Source organism: Acomys russatus, chromosome 9, assembly GCF_903995435.1.
Source record: "Acomys russatus chromosome 9, mAcoRus1.1, whole genome shotgun sequence".
NCBI classification, from domain to species: domain Eukaryota; kingdom Metazoa; phylum Chordata; class Mammalia; order Rodentia; family Muridae; genus Acomys; species Acomys russatus.
In genome coordinates, this window is record NC_067145.1 from 50,746,002 (window position 1) to 50,763,308 (window position 17,307).

At 43.3% G+C, this 17,307-nt stretch overlaps 1 protein-coding gene across 1 annotated transcript in view; it reads left to right on the forward strand.

Moving 5' to 3' along the window:
* Window positions 1-17,307, forward strand: part of Itga8 (integrin subunit alpha 8) — a 174,661-nt gene that overhangs the window by 92,170 nt on the left and 65,184 nt on the right. Inside the window, exons 16-21 of the mRNA XM_051151312.1 lie at window positions 4,237-4,292; window positions 5,034-5,188; window positions 6,616-6,753; window positions 6,984-7,051; window positions 8,580-8,727; window positions 15,664-15,756. Coding sequence (XP_051007269.1) covers window positions 4,237-4,292; window positions 5,034-5,188; window positions 6,616-6,753; window positions 6,984-7,051; window positions 8,580-8,727; window positions 15,664-15,756 — 658 coding nt within the window. The remainder of the gene's footprint in view (window positions 1-4,236; window positions 4,293-5,033; window positions 5,189-6,615; window positions 6,754-6,983; window positions 7,052-8,579; window positions 8,728-15,663; window positions 15,757-17,307) is intronic.

Here is a 17,307-nt window from a genome sequence, read left to right on the forward strand (position 1 = left end):
TCTTTATTTAACCCGTGGAGTCAATTAGCGCTGCTGGTAGATGCAGGCCATGGAGCGGGTCATCTGCTAGGGCACTGGGAACCCACCAGTGTCCGCACTGCGTAGGAAAAGCTACTTTCATCCCAGTGGCCATCAACAGCCTTTCCTTTGGCCAGCCCTTCTCTTGTTCCCTGGAGTCATGCTACTAAGATAAAATGTAATTTGTTCTGTGGACAACTTATACCACTGCTATTTAACGCGACTGTTACTTCATTCTATTGTATCCGTTTCTGAAAGACACTTCGTTTCCAAGTACAAAGGTTTTCATGTGTCCCAGAATATTGAGACACAAAGTTGAGGGTTGAGGGTGTGTCTCAGTGGTAGAGTGTCCTGGGTCCTATCCTTGGGACCCAAGTCCAAGCAACCAGACAGAAGACAGGAAGCAAACAGCTGACTCCTGTCAAACGTTTTGTGCATAATTTATCCAAAGTGCTTGAAAGGCATCTTTGCAGTGGCACTGGCCTGACTTGACATCAGCTTGCCCTGCAGATGAACCCTTTCACAAACTCTACTCAGAAATCACTCCTCACTTCCTTCCATGTGGCATTCTGTGTCATTCAGTCAACTGTCTGGATTTATAAAATATCTGCTGTTGGCATTGCTCCATTAGGAAAAAAGAAGTGAAATTCAGCATAATAAATATTAAGATAATTGGATACTAGTGAGAAAAACTACTATTATTTTGTATTTTATAAATATAAAACAAACTAGTTCTCTAATCTGAAAAAGGAGAAAATTTTCAGATATGAATGACATCATATAAAATCAGATGCTTTTCATAGTTTAAATGGAATTGAATTGTTAATAATTGGACCAATGAGATGGTAAAGGCAATTGCCACGCATGCCTTAGGCCCTGACTTCAGTCCCCAGAACCTGAGTAAAGGTGGAAGGAAAACTAGTTCTATAAAATTGTCCTCTCATCTCCATATGCGCTCTGTGGATGTGTGCTCCCCAACACACACACACACACACACACACACACACACACACACACACTCACACACACACACACAGAGAGAGAGAGAGAGAGAGAGAGAGAGAGAGAGAGAGAGAGAGAGAGAGAGAGTACATGTATACATGTATACACAATAATAAATAAATAAATTAGTTAGTGATTGCTTGCTTTGCACTTTGTTATTCTGTGCACATATGTGGTGTTTGTGTGGTGTATGTATCCCTATATGTGTGCATATATGCATGTCGGTGTGTGCACACAGATGTGTGGAGGCTGCAGGCTGATATCAGGGATCTTCCTTAATCAGGCTCCATCTTAGTTTTGAGATAGGGTCTCTCACTGAACCTCAATCTCACCAGTTAGGCTTATGCCCTAGAACAATAGTCCTCAACTTCTTAATGCTGAGACCCTGTAATGTAGTTCCTTACATTGTGGAGACCATGAACCTAAAATTGTTTTTGTTGCTGCTTCATAACTGTAATTTTACTACCATTATGAATCAGAGAGTAAATATCTAATATGCAGGATATCTGATATTTGGCCCCTGTGAAAGAATCATTCAACCCCCTGAAGGGGTCTCAATCCCCATGTTGAGTCCTCTGCCTCTGCACCTCTCCCTCACCTCCACCCCAGCACTGGAATGGCTGCAGTTGGCCTAGGAGTTTCACTTGGAGGCTGGCCATCCAAATCTAAGTGCCTGTGTTTCTGCAGCAAGCCTGGCCCAAGTGAGCATCTCCCCAACCTGGCTCGTGTTTTAAAAATCACACTTTACATTTATCTCATCTTTATCATCACACATAACCACAAACAGGCTTCCACTACAAGCTCATTGTTTACTGGTTCATGGAGGGCAACTGATGCGAGGATCATGTTGTGGCCAGCCTGTCTACCTGCCTGCCCACCTGGCTGCCCACCGGGCTGCCCACCTACCTGCCCATCTGCCTGCCCATCTGCCTGCCCATCTGCCTGCCCACCTGCCTGCCCACCTGCCTGCCCACCTGCCTGCCAATACTCTCATTTAGATCTACGCAATGAGAGCTTGCAGTTGATTTCATGTAGTTTTTGCTTGGCTTTGTTTTATTTTTCCAATCAAACATCTACAGACTAAAGGGCTTTACTGAATTTGAATATAAATCAGAGCTTGAAACTATATTTCGAACCAAGTCATATTTCATGGCTTGGCCTGACACATTTCATAATAATGTATCAACCTGAGAGTGGACCTGGTTCTTTGGTATCAAATTCGTGATACATCTGTGGACACAGACAATAAACATTTTCTGTATTTAGAATAAATATATTTATCCACGACTGTAGAATTTTGGAATTTTCATTTTATTTTTGAACAGAATTATGAAAAAAAAAGCCCTGCCTCTTTGAAAAGACCTCTCAGCTAAGGCCATGTTTAACCTGCTGAGTCCAGGTCAGAACTCTGCATCAATCATTCGGCAGGCTATAGCAGTTATATTAAATTTGAATGGCAAAACTTAAAGTCATCCAACTGTTAATGATCTTGAAGTAACAGAAAGGGAGAACTATGAAAGAAATATAGATGTACTCTGGCATCATTTATAAACTAAGAGTAAATCTTTCAACTGACAGCATTTATCAGATTCTCTCTTGTGAACGATAGCACGCCTTGCCACAGCGGTAACTCACCCCTTTGTAAAAGTACACTGCTTCTTGTTGTATGAAGCAACTACTGCTTCTAAATCCGTTTTAATTTTATATGTTCATAATTTCATCACACACATGAATTCATTTTGCCAAACCTTTGTCTCAACTGAGGACTCGTGAGTAAGTCATAGGCCAGTGGATCATGGTAACACACGCCAAGTGCTTATGGAAAGGCTGGGCATGCGTGGAAAAAAATGATCCAGTTTGGGAGGCCAGGACTGCCAGAAAATTTCAAGATTTACTTACCTACCCACCTTCCTTGAATAATTCTAATTGGAGGAGAAGTGGGATTGAGTTTGTGACTTCTCTGGGGAAGTGGCATAAAGAAACACTTATAATAGCACAGACATCTCAGGAAACTTCTGGCCAAACGGTGTGTGGCGAATTACTTACCCTGAAGGGACACTGACTGGGGTCACAGAGATAGATGAATCCCAGATGTAACAAATTTTTTTTTATGTTTGACACAGGAAGCTGACATCTAATTTGAGAGTGATTGGGGAATATTTGCTTCTCTTGAATTCTCTAGAAATATTCAAATCATACTAGAATTTTATTAGCAAAATCTCTTAAGACTGCCACTAAGTCATCTATTCTCCTACATCTGCCCTTTCTTAGCGATGTGCACAGGCCCTGTCTCCTGTAGTGACTAGTACACTATTTCAGGAGTCGGGTAAGAATATTCGGTAACGTCGGGCAGAGACAAGTGGCTATTTCTCATGCAGTCTAGTGGCCACAGACCAGGGCAAGTCCAAGTTATGGGACAATTATCACAAACATTTCTTAGGTAGCAGTTGATGCATGCTGAAGGAAAATTGACAAAGCAAGTGTCTTCCAATCAGTTGTCACCGTCTTTTTGTCCACACCCCTGGGCACACCTAGCTTGAGTGAGATGCTTTAACTTTCTTTTTCCCCACCCCACCCTTCTGTGTCCCTTCCACCTGTATCGTTGAGTCACCTCACTCTTTGCAAGGTACCAAGTTCCGTCTCCTCCCAGCAGACTGTCTGATGGGTGTTAGCTGCTCCATGCTTAAGATAAAAACCCACACACCTTCCCATAACTCCAAAAGTCTGTTCCTCACTCACCAACCAAACCGGCTGACCTCCTCACCTTGCTGGGATCTCTCCAGCCACACTGAAAATCTTCCAGTGCCTCAAGTAGAGCTGTGGTTTTGCTGTTCTCCAGGCTTTTCTGTAGCATTCCCACCACCGTGTTGCCCAGTTCTTTGCTCCATCACACAAGGAGGATATTCATACATATTTATTGCGTAAAGACGGTAGGATATTAATTAATCACTTGACTAAATCTCTAGCAATTATTTTCAAGTATTTGCTTTCCCATGCAGCACTATCTGTGTCAATTATACTAGTATTGTGTGAAGCTGGTAGAGGTGTATGTGTGTGTGTGTGTGTGTGTAGATGTGTGCACATTGCATGTATATATAATGTTGAGTACAGAGAGAAACCATGTGTTTATTTTACCTGGAAGGAGGGGAAGGGAGGGGCCTACTTGAATTCAGAGCTTTACTAACCCATAAATTACTGACGACTGTTTCCCCACAGCTTTTCTTTAAGAGTCTGTGCATCTATAGCGGGCCAGAGCATTTCAAATACAATAGGTGAGCATATTTTCATTTTTATGCTATCCTGTGTAAAGCAAACATGACGTGCTTCTCCGCACAGACAACAGAAAGCTAAAGAGCCCTTTATCTAAAACTCACCTTTCTATTCTACATTAAAGAAAAAAACTTTCTAAATACTATTACTTTAATTATGGGCATTAGCTGTCAAAAACATAATGGTTGGGAAAAGTGGCCATGCTGTATTTATTTCTATTGTTACAAAACACGGGCTGGGGAGTCAGCTTGGCTGTGCAGCTCTTGAAGTGCAAGCCCAGGACCTGCATTCTGATCTTCAGGACTATATAGAAGCCAAATGTCACAGATGTGATCCCAGGCCTGGAGAAGAGGGATAGGCCCTCCCTGGATCTCACTGGCCACTCACCCCAGCCAAACTGGTGAGCTCCGGGCCAAGGGAGAGACCCTGACTCAAAACATATTGGGGGGGGGGGGAGTCAAGTAAGACACTTGATGTCAACATCTGGCTCTCACTTGCACACGTACAGATATACACACACACAATGGGCACACAGTCCACTACACATGCATGCAAAGCCACAAAACAATTAGATACTGGGGTGTATTTTTTTAATAATCAGCTTATGTGTTGTTTGATCCAACTATAAAAAGAAAAGGGTTTCCTGAATAAGCATCTTGAAATGTGTCCCTTCCCCTGACAGCACTGTGTCTGCTCAATGCTTTTCCTCCTGTGACTTTGTTTGCCCTCTGTCTGTCCTTTAGCCCTGAGGGCCGAGGTGCAGTTAGATTTCTTGAAGCAAAAAGGCGCCATCAAGCGGACACTCTTCCTCCACAACCATCAGTCCCATCTCATCTTCCCCTTTGTGGTAGAGCGACAGAAATTCTTCCACTGCCAGGATTTTATGGTTTACCTTCGAGTAAGTTTTCTAGGGACCACCTCTGGGGCTTCTCACCTTCAAAGCCAAATTTCCAGTGTTTCTGACTAATTACCCATCATGCTTTGTCATAGACATCCCTGTCTGTCTATTCTCATTCTCCTGGGAGGAGACTCTAGTGTAAGGTGGAGCATTTTCTTCCTGACCTCAGCTTCGACCAACCCAATGATTTGTTGCTCTTAATTTCTAAGGCTTCTTTTTTGTTTTGGATAAAATCTCGATAACAGCACTTAAGTCGGGTCGTTTTCGTTTTTAACTGCTTCCCCTCCCTCATACATAAAAGTCCAGCATGATTTATTTGACTTTCTTTTATCCTATATACCTCCTGTTAGATTTTTATCGAGTCACATTTACAGGTGGCTTGGGAAAGCATTTAGACAAGCAAACTTTCGTTAAAAACCAATTTGTAATTGTGCTTATAAAGGTGATGTGGCTTCACAAATCCTCATGAAATTTAAAATTCAAAATATCTGGAACCCTATTATCCACTGCCATGCTGCCAATAGTGAGGATCAAAAGTCCTCACCAGAGGACAACTACACCTGAGACTGAGAAACCAGGCACATCTCACACACACACACACACACACACACACACACACACACACACACACACACACACACACAGTTCCCACCCCCAACTAGTATGGCCTTGACTGGCACAAATCAAGGGCAGGACGCTTAGCGTTTGCTACTCTCTCCTCACCATTGGGCGGGGGTGGGGGAGACTTCTGTTTCTTTACCCAAGGAATCTTCAAATTTGCTGGAGGTATTTTGAAGTTCATAAACAACGTAAAGAAGTAACAAAAGGAAAAGAGAAGCTAGATGCTTTCTTCCTCTGAGCCCAAGAGAACCATCTGGCAACTTCACGATGTTCTCTGGCATGTATGATATATATAACCGATGTTTTACTTGGTGACCGATTCTGTGTCAGCCATTGCAGGTCTGAGGGGCCTCTAGAGCAGTGGTTCTCAACCTTCCTGGTGCTGAGACCCTTTAATACAGTTCCTCATGTTGTGGTGACCTCCAACCATAGAATTATTTTCATTGCTACTTAACTATAATTTTGCTACTGCTTTGAATCATAATGTAAATGTTAGATATGCAGGATATCTGACATGTGACCCCTGAGAAAGGGTCGCTGTACCCCCTGAAGGTGTTTCCACCACAGGCTGAGAACTAGTGCTCTAGAATGTCTCAGGGAGGCCATGGCTCCAGGGGACTTCATCACTGGACATAACTTAATTATGCCAGCCACTGCAGACCAGCTACACTGGCACCCAGTCCAGCCTGCTGCAGCGAATGCTGTCATTCACCACCCCAGACCGAGAGTCTGGCATTGCCTGTTTGGCACAGACTAACATCTTGCCTTTATTTTTGTGGGCCTGAGTAGGTGATTATTTTTCCTAGGATGAAACTGAATTCCGAGATAAATTATCTCCAATCAACATTAGCTTGAACTACAGTTTGGATGATTCCACCTTTAAAGACAGCCTGGAGGTGAAACCAATTTTGAACTACTACAGGGACAATGTTGTCACTGAGCAGGTGAGTCCACGATGCAAATGTCTGAGGGCATTTTCTCTACCATTCTCTGGAGAGAGTTGTTCCTGTGACCGGAAGATGAAAGCGTCACAGCACGTGGCGTTGGGTACACCCCTGAGCAGTGAAAATCGAAAGCTTCCGCTTAGTTGATGGAATCCTTTAGGCTCTTCAAGAGGAAGGGTGTGACCTGAGCTTTCTCAGATTCCTTCTGATGCTTCCCTTGCTCAACACAGGCTCGCATCCTGGTGGACTGTGGAGAAGACAATCTCTGTGTCCCTGACTTGAAGCTGTCGGCTAGACCGTAAGTTTGAATAAATAAATGTGTGCATCACACCAGGTGGTCCGTGGGTGTTTACGTTAAGCTTCTTTTGAGAAAGTATATTCTTGCAAGAAATTGGGCCGAGAGGGTGGTGGTGAGTGAAATTCTTGAGTGTGGCCACACTTCGGATTTGCCTCTGATCTGGTCAGTCTTCTGTCACTGGTGTCAAGTGACACACCCTGAGATCTTGCCCCGAACCATTTCATCTTTCAGCAAGAGTTGGGGCCAAAAGTGTTTTTGTTGAAAGTAAACCCCATGCGTGGTGTGTGGCTCAGGTCATATTTACTTACCTCAGTCAAGTGAGAAAGGGTTCAGTCCACACCTTAATCAAACTTGTTTTTTCAGCACCCCATGACTCAAAGACCTCCTTAAAACTGTCAAAACAAAATTAATTTTAATTTACTGGGGTGGGGGGGGGAGGACTTAAAAGACACACCGGGGGGTCAGGCAGAAGGTGTCAGAAAGTCAAATGAGAATCAAAGGGCTCCACAGTTGCCAGTCATGGCGAGCCCTGACTCTGGAGCTGGTAATTGCACTGTTGTGTTGTGGAGAGAAATAGGAGTAGTGGGTGAGACATCCCTGGGTGGAAAAGCAGGACTGTACCCTTCTCACCCAGGAACTCCTGAACCATTTGCCATCTGCCTGCTAATCTCTCAGGAGGACTTGCCCCCAACGTTCATAATTTACTAAGCGTCAAAAGCAATAGCTTTGAGGAGAGGTCAAAAGTGGAAGAGGCATTTCTAAATATTGGTTTCATTTGGAGTTCAAAGTGAGCTAAATTTCCTTAAAATACTTCAAAACCCTCTATCGGCCATTGGAGATCTTGTTTCGCCTGCCTGCTTTTCCCTCTTAGCATCCACGCTGCTGAGACCTCCTTCTATTACTGTCTAAACGAGTTCTCTCTCTCTCTCTCTCCCTGCAGCTCACTCTCTCCCTCATGTGTGCTCTCAGTGACATGAAGGAGCCGGAGGCTCTTCATTCTGGCTCTGAAGTCAAATGTTAAGTTGGCAAGAATTGTGCTAGCCAACCACTCAGTGTGCTGGTAGCTTCAAACTGGTCCCAGTGGGAAGACACAACACTGGCATCCACAAATGATATGTATTGGTTTTACTTTTTAGAACAAATTGTTCAACAGTTGCTTGCACACCGTCGAACATTCTCCCACCTTCCCCATTCAAAAACTGTTCTCTTAAGTCTCCCTACATCTATTTGCTTTCTCAGCCCTAGCCCTGCCTTTACCATTTTCCGTTTGTCTTTTCTGCTAAATCAGTATTTTTCTTGTTCTGTTTGTTTGTTTGTTTGTTTGTTTGTTTTGAGATAGACTCTTCATATATATATATATATATGGTTCAATTGTGCAGGATGGTCTCAGACTTCCAGTTCTCCTACCCTAGTGCTTAGATCACATGCACACATTATTTAAATTTTTTAAATAGAATATTCATGAAGCCTGTTGTTATGCAGCGTTGCGCAATCGTTCTTTTTTTTTTTTTCCAAACTGAATTTTTAGAGACAAACATCAGATAATTATTGGCGATGAAAATCACCTTATGCTCATAATAAATGCGAGGAATGAAGGAGAAGGAGCCTACGAAGCTGAACTCCTCGTTATGATCCCGGAAGAAGCGGACTATGTTGGGATTGAGCGCAACAACAAGGTAAGGCTCGAATCCAAGGACGTGTTCAGGCTGACCAACAAGGCTGAGTCTTTCTTTCCAAAAGATATCACAACGGTGCCTTCCTCCGTCACCTCACAATAACAATGAGCCAGGGAGAGGATGGGCTAGGAAGTAAGAATGTCTCCCTCTGACAGACTGCAATGATAACTTGGCCCAAGACCGGGAGCTGAAGCAAGGCAGAGACAAAACCAGCCTAGAAGGCAGACAACCTATTTCTCAGCTAACCTCCCTCTCCTCGCTGCCTTTGCAAGCCGTGTTTTGAGATCCTTTCAGTTCCAAGCAGATCACAGGAGGCCTGGTTTTTATTACTTGTGATGGAAGAAGAGCCGAGCAGACCTGCTGAGCACTGATAACAGCCTGGACAGGAACTGCAAAGGAAACAAGCCCATTTATCTTTCTTCTTAGTCCGCATTTTTGGGGCTGTGAGCAGAGAAGGCCGTGTTTCTTCCTGGTGTGCCCGTCTTTGTGTCACTGTTTATTGCAAAGGTACCATTACTATTTATGGCCTTCCGGATCATTGCCAGAACTTGTTTCTTCCCATTCAGTGTATTCTGGGACCTGTAGTATTCTTAATATTTTTTTCTAGAAAAAATTAAAAATAAAATATTCTAAATAGGCCAGTGGGCACATGTGTAATCCTAGCAGCCAGGAGGCTGGGGCAAATGGTTCCATGTGTTGAAGATCTGCCTGAGCCTCATATCAAAACTAACTAAAAAGACCAAAACAAATAAGCAAGCAGAGAAAACCATCATTATAAATGCTTGGTAGATTGACAGTTTCTCCATTTCAGAAATATCTGGGACATTCAATTAAGGGCAGGACTGAGTCCTACAGTCTTCCGCAGGCATAGGACTAGCACAGGCACTCCATAAATCCTTGCTGAGGGGTTTATTTAGCTACAATTTATTATGTGTCTGCCACTTTCTCAAGACCACATTTTCTAACAGGCTTTCACCATCTAATGACTGAACTATGTTATGGAAAGTGATCAGTCTGATGCGACGCTGTCATTGTGAGAGCCTTTAAAAACTTGTAGGAGGAGCCTGTGTGGAGGCTTATCCCTACACTCCTAGCCCTTGGGAGGGAGCAACAGGATGATCACAAGCTCCAGGCTAGCCTAGATATATAGAGAGAGACCTTGTTGAAAGAAAGAAGGAAGGACAGAGAGAGAGAGAGAGAGAGAGAGAGAGAGAGAGAGAGGTGTGAAAGAGAAAGAAATGGAGACAGGAGGGGGAGAGGAAGAGAAGAAATAACTGAAAAAAGGAAAGGAAAAAGAAAAAAGCAGGGGTCAAAATTTTCTATTTACATTTTTAGTCTTATGCATTCTTGTTTTCTCAATTAAAATTTATATAATTGATCCAAATAGCAATTGAGTATCTTTGAAACTTAAAACCATTAGGCATTTCTATTGAAGAAAGGGATTAAAAAATACTGACCCTTATCAAGTTGGGTACTTGTCGATTGCACATCAGTAGGGATTTAAAACAGTGATGCAGAAGTTTTCAAACCCATCCTTGTTGGCAGGGAGGACAACCAGAGGAAAAATCTCCTTGCTCTTTTGTAGTTACCATGACATTTTCTCTCCTCCACTGTAAGTATTAGCATCAGCTGGTATTCTAACTTCTCTAAGGAATAATAAAAAAATCTTCCCATTTTTCTCTTTCCTTTAGTTATGGTACTTTACACTTGTTCTTCTTTTAAAGTTATTTCAGTGTGGAACAAACAGAGGTTAAGTACAGCAGGCACCCAACATCTCCATGGTGAGTTGTCAATCAAAAATGCCATCTTGTAATAAAACCTCTGCAAGCAAGAGGAGCAAAAGAGAAGAAAGGCTGAAGGGCTCCGTGGCTAAGCACACTAACTGTTCTTACAGATGACTGGGGTTCACATGCCCACAACCCAACTAAGCGGCTCACAGCCACTGGTAACTCCAGCTCCAGGTGATCTGACAGCCTCTTCTGGCTTCCACACACATGTGCGCAAGCATGCATGCATGTGTATGCACATGCTTACATACACAGACCGCTAAAAAATAAGTCCATTAAAAAAGGGAAAGAAGGAAAATATCACCTACAAATGTTCACATGCAAGTGATATAAAAACAGCTATGAATATATGACTTAAATGTGTAATTTAGAAAAACATTTCTGGGCTCCCCTCATGTTTTTGTGTTCATCCCCCACATATCACCCTCACGTTGTTTTGTTTAAAGCATCTATTTTAGAATGTTCTTTTAGCAGAACATCCAGTTTACTGTTTACTCTGGTGCAATAGAAAACACCAGAGAGGCTTATTGCTCTCTCTCTGGCTGTAAACATTGTATCAGGCATTATAGGGCACCTCAGCTGAGCAGGAAAACACCCTTTTAAACCTCTGTCAAGTCCCTCCGGCAGGGGCTTTACTCATCTTTACATCTGACATGATGAAACTGAATTGGTTTCTCCATTTGTTTTTGAAGTAGTTTGAGGTTTCTGGACTTCTAAATATACACTCAGTATAGAAATTTTCTCATATAAAAGGTCTGTCTCATGAGGAAATATCATAGGTATTATCTGATAGTAAGTTTTGGTGATATCTCTTGGGAAAACTACCATCTTCTAGATAACTGGATTTGAAATGCCTATCTAGCCTGTTCAAATGCACTGCTATTGTAGTTTATATACATGATCAAACCTACCACTTTAACCAGTGTGTGTGTGTGTGTGTGTGTGTGTGTGTGTGTGTGCGTGTGTGTTATGCATGTGTGCATATGTGTGCACATGCATTCCCCCTAATACAGGTGCGTGGTATATGTACCATGTGCATTATATGCTGGGGGGGGGGGGGGGGGTCAGAGGTTAATATCAAGCTGCTTTCTTCAGCCACTTTTTCACTCCCTAATTGTTGTAGGCGAGTTCTGTCATTAAACTTGCTTCTAGCTATTGGCTAGACTAACTGGCCTCTCAGACCCACCTGTCTTCACCTCCCAGTGCTGGGATTGCAAACACATGCTGCCATGCCTTCCTTTTATGTGGATGCTGGGAACCCAAACTCAGGTCATCTTATTTGTGCAGCAAGCACTTTGACGCACCAAGCCATCTCCGGGGCCCAGTCTAGTCATGTTTAAGTGTGGAAGATACCAGCAGCAGCAGCAGCAGCAGCAGCAGCAGCACACACAGATGGTTTTATAACCATCACCACCATCGAATTCCAGAACTTGTCATTGTGCCAAGATGAAGTTTTGCATCCCTGCAAACCCTGACTCTCTATTCCTTCTCCCCTCCTTGGACACTCTCCTGCTGTGTGTCTGTGGCTTTGGCTGTTCTAGTTATCTCCTTTACAACCTCACTTAAACCTCCCCCATGTCCACAACTCCACCTACTCTCCTACATGCACATGGCTCTCCCTTGCACTTTCTGTAACAGAGCGTGGTGTCTACAGCTTAAAACCAAGCCAAAGTCAGCCTTATTTTCATCCTTCTCTCAAAGTACTAAAAGTGCCACTGCCTTCCTCCAGGCTGACGTGACTCAGACCACTAAATTACCTACCTCCTCTCCCTTCTCCCCTCCCCCCCTGGCCTCTTCCATCTCCCCCTTCCCCCCTGGCCTCTTCCATCTCCCCCTCTCCCTCCAGACTCCTCTTCCATCTCCCCCTCCCCCCAAGCCTCCTCTTCCCTCTCTCCCCCACCCCCAGCCTCCTAGTCCTTCTCCCCCTCCCCCTCTCCTGCTCCAGCCTCCGTGCTGCACAGAAAGCATCTTCCTAACAAAGGAGTCTGACTCTGACCTTAGTTTATCTTAAAGCCTTCCTTAGCTCTCCACTGTGTTCTGGGTGAGAGCCAGGCCCTTCGGAGGCCTCAGCCTCCATGTCCTTCCTTCTCCCTGCGCCCTCAGCCTCACTCTTAGCTGCTGTTTCATTCACCCCGACAACGCCTCAAACTCCAGCTGGAGAGAATATCTGTTCAATTCATCCCTCCATCATGCTCTTCTCCCCAACACAGGAGCTCTTTAACGTCACCTTCTTCCATCCACCAGTGTGTGGATCTCCTACATGTGCATGTAGGAGAGTGAGGTGGAGTTGTGGACATGACAAAAGTAAGGTTTTGGGGGAGGTTTAAGTGAAGACGGAAAGGAGTTGACTATTTACCCTTCAGACTGTCATGATAACTAAGATCTGCTAATAACTGCAGGTGGCTAGTAATGAAGACTGCCAGCACTTATGTGCAGGTGCTGTGGTTTGGTACCACTCTAAACCACTGGCATGTCCTGTCCCTGTCAGCTTAGATGCCACCTTCTCCAGAAGGTCCCCTCTGATTGTGTAACTATGTGTGCTTATAGTCCTTGAATCCTATCTACTTTCTAAATTTAAAAAATCGCAGAAACTCATCTGTAATTATGTTTTCACTGCTTGCTGCCATTCACCTGTTAGAATTATTATAACAATTAGAAATTCAATAAGGACATGGGGTCTTGTTTATCTGGTAAGTTGCAGGCCCAAGACAAATATTTTCAGTAACTGAATAAAGGAGGGAATAATGCTCTAAGGGCTATAAATGGATCAGCACAAAAATGTCCCTGGAACCACTGAGAAAAAAGAATCTAGAAATGTCTAGAAAAACAATTGGTTTCTTTTTTCATCTGAGAGAGGAAATAAAGATTTTTTTTTAAGAGGGTGGAGGAGATGTAGGAAGAAATATGATTCAATGATGTCAAAGACCCTATTTGCAGAAAGCTGGGAACCTGTACACATGGGAGCTGGTAGGATAGCTCAGCAGTCAAGAGCTGAGGACCTGGGTTCAGTTCCCAGCACCTACATGCTAGCTTGACACTATCCATAATTCCAGTTCTAGAGGGATCCAGTGCCTTCTTCTGCCTTCTTGGGCACCATGCATGCAGGGCATAAACATACCTATAGGCAAAATACTCATAACTCATAAAATAAAATGTTTTTTTTTTAATTTAAAAATAAAAATATTTAAAGTGCACATCAAATTTATTAACCATAGAAATCAAATCCCTGAGTTACAGTCAAGGAAACATGGACACTTTCTGGTGTTTTTTTCATTTTGTCTTGCTTTCATGAGTAAGAGTCGCAGTGTGAAACATCTCTGTTCGATTTACTCTTAGTCTCCAGTTCTACAAGTGAATACCTAATGAACTTGCTGTCAAGTAAAGAGATACTAGCTTTGGAAAGACGCTGTCTCCCTCCTTCATGGTAACTAGCATGCCCTCTGCAGAGTATTTGTAAAGAGCTTGTGTTCAATGCTACCTCCTGGTATCCGCCACTCAGCTCACTCTCAGTATGCGCGTCTACCTGGGGAGGTTCCCAGTGGGCATCTCCTTGTAGTCACCTCCTTCAGAGACAACGTGAGAGCTGCTTCTGCCCTGCTCTGCTGCTCTGTGCAAAACTCTACTCCAGACATTGTCACAGGACAGCTTCCAGAGGCCCTGCCCTCCTCACACTTACAGTCTCCAATGCATTGACTATAGAATTCCTCCTGTAGACTAGAGGGTGTTGTTTTCTTTTCTTTTTTCCTTTTTTTTTTTTTTTTTTTTTGTGAGGGTTTAGTTGGGGGTGGGGAGGGCAGTGTCCCTAAAGTAGAAAAGACCAGGGACAGGTTTCTAAAATTTTTACTCAAAAACCTCTTATTGTTTTCTCATGTAAAATCCCAGAAACACTCACAGATGAACAAATTATCATCACAGTAAGAACTTTCATCTACTGACTTCCCAGAAGTTCCCCAAAGAGTGCTCCCCTGTGAAAGCCAACCATATATTACTTTAGGGGATGAAGGCGTCAGGCCGCATTTGATGGCATTTAATGACTTACAGTGAAATGAGGGAATGCTGTAAGAAGTTGTCACCAAATACACCATCAGGTTTTGAAAGATGGAGAGAGAATTGGGGTGCAAAGTGAAGGGTGGGTTTCTTGGCTTTAGCATGAAGACATGGGTGGGCCTGGGCGGGGCAGAAGGCTGTAAAAAGAAAGCTCTTTGCCCCTGTTCTCATCAGCCTAACTTGATAGCTATCTGGAAAAGTACAAGAGCCTCTTCAAACTGGACAGGATAGGACTTAGCAAGAGGGGCATAGATAGGAAGAGGCAGTTAAACATAAATCCTAAATATGAATCAGAGGACGTGGGGTGCAGTACAGGTATGGACTACTGAAAGCAATATGTACATAGCGCATAGATAGGAAAATGTTTCAGTGAGTGCTGAGAGGAAGTGGCGGTATCAAGCCGGTAACTCCACATCTAGGGACCCAACACCCTCTTCTGGCCTTAAAGTCACTCAGACATATGTGTGCTTACACACACACACACACACACACACACACACACACACACACTGAATACTTTTTTAAAAAGAAAAAAAATACCATAATAAAACTCATTCCTTTGTATGCTAAACTAAACAGTTAATTTTTTTTAAATTGCTTAAACATCTGAAAGATCAAACACATTTGATGGAATCACCTTAAAATTCCTCTGTGGTGTGTAGAAAATTGGGTTCAAGGCAATTCTCCTACAAATGGTCACGGGGACATAATATCAACTTGCATCCTTGTCATTTCACTTCTGTGGGGTTAATGTAAGGGCTGAATCTGTTTGTTCATATGTGATCGCTTTTTGACGTTAATGTTCTGAGCTTAATCTTCTGGGGTAGTGAAAGTACAAAATGTTCACATAAATACTGTTTGGGTCTCTTATTCCTCAACAAAACATGTATTGACACAATTCTTCCTAAAGTGTAACTTGTACTTTCCCCCCCCCCTCAGGTTTTTGGCTTTGAGTCAATGGTAGCACACTAGCTTTGTGCAGCGTGCCCCACACAGGTGTTTGAAATCAAGAGGAGCTCTGAAGGCCTCCCACATTGCATGCCACAGGACATAGCCTGTTCTGCCCCTGACCTCCACAATGGCGTTCTTTTTCCCGTTGTAGGCACTGAGGCCACTGAGCTGTGAGTACAAGATGGAAAACGTGACAAGGATGGTGGTGTGTGACCTAGGCAACCCGATGGTGACTGGAACAAACGTAAGAGAAAGCCAGCCGTCCTCACCGATCTCCCGTTAATTGAATTTTACAGAGGACTAGTGGAAAACTCCCTAATTAGCACCCGGCAAACAGCAGCTAAACCAGATTGGGCAGGAAATTGCCGGCACAGAGGGATTTAGCGCTTTAACCTACATGGGGTGATAATGGCCAGTCAAAACCACAGAAAGACCTGTGCTGCCCTACACTTTCTCAGTAGACTTTGCACATGACATTTCGTGGTCCCAGCAAGTCAGTGACAACGTTTGCACCTGGGATTCTTGCCTTTTATTATTTTCCTTTAATTCTAATGTAGATTTTAAACTTGCAACAACATTAAGTTCAAACACTTAAAAATAAGCTACGTAAGAGGGCCCAGGCTGCAGCTCACTAGGTAGAATGCCTGTCTAGCACACACAAAGCCCTGGAGGGTCCATCCCCAGTACTGTGCAGACGAACCAGGAGTGGATTCACAGGCCTCAGATGCCAGCACTCAAGGGTTGGCAGAATGAGGGACATAAATTCAGGATCACGCCCAGGCTACAGTGAGTTCAAGACCAACCTGGGCTGTGTAACACTCTGTCAAAGTGGTGCGTCAAGGTGGGGGTGGGGTCATTTTAAAATATATTAGCAAAGAAAACTCTTGCCCATATGCCTCCTATATGCATATGACCATATTTTCATGTTAAAATAACCAGATTCTGGTTTGTAAATGATCTTTCCTAAGTCTATGTTGGGAAAATAAGGCTAGAGAGATGCCTCAACAGTGAGAGTGTGGACTGCTTTCTCTCAGAGGATTAGGGCTCTGTTTCCAGCACCCAAACAGCTCACAAGCAACCTATAACTCTAGCTCTGGAGGATCCAACACCCTCTTCAGGCCTCCATGAATATTTACACATACGTGACAGGCACACACACACACACACACACACACACAAACAAATCAACAAATGAATCAATAAACACATTTTAAATAAAAATTTTTGGAAAAATACAAAGGAATATAGCAGTGAAAGAAAAATAAGCTGATTAATGATCTTGTGAGAGAATTGGAGTTGATTCCGTACAGCTCGGCGGCAAGGAAGTTATTGTGTCCAGTCTACAATTTAAGTATTCAACAGCAACACCCCATAATAAATATAACAGTAGCTACTTTTAAGTCAGGGATCAAGCTCCAAAATCTGGAGAAGTTACACGATCAAATCACAATAAAGAGAACTTATGCAATCCTCTACTTAAAATGAAGTGTGTCCGCCATCACTGAAATGGCCTGTTTGAAAAGAACAAGGTGAGAATTTACAGTTGCCTGTAGGTTTGTGTGGGAACACTTCCCTGGTGGACTCTAAACAGTGATACCCCTTGGCCATCCTTTAAAGAGCGCTTTGGGGTCACTGTTTCTTATCCTAGGCATCCCTGAGGGGAGTCTAGATTTTTACCTTTCAAAGGTGCTGATAAGTCTTCTAACAAATAAATCTTTTATCCTAATGTTTCCCAAACTTACCTAAACATGTGTAACTTTTTCTTAAATAATACCTCTTTCCAATGTATACTTCA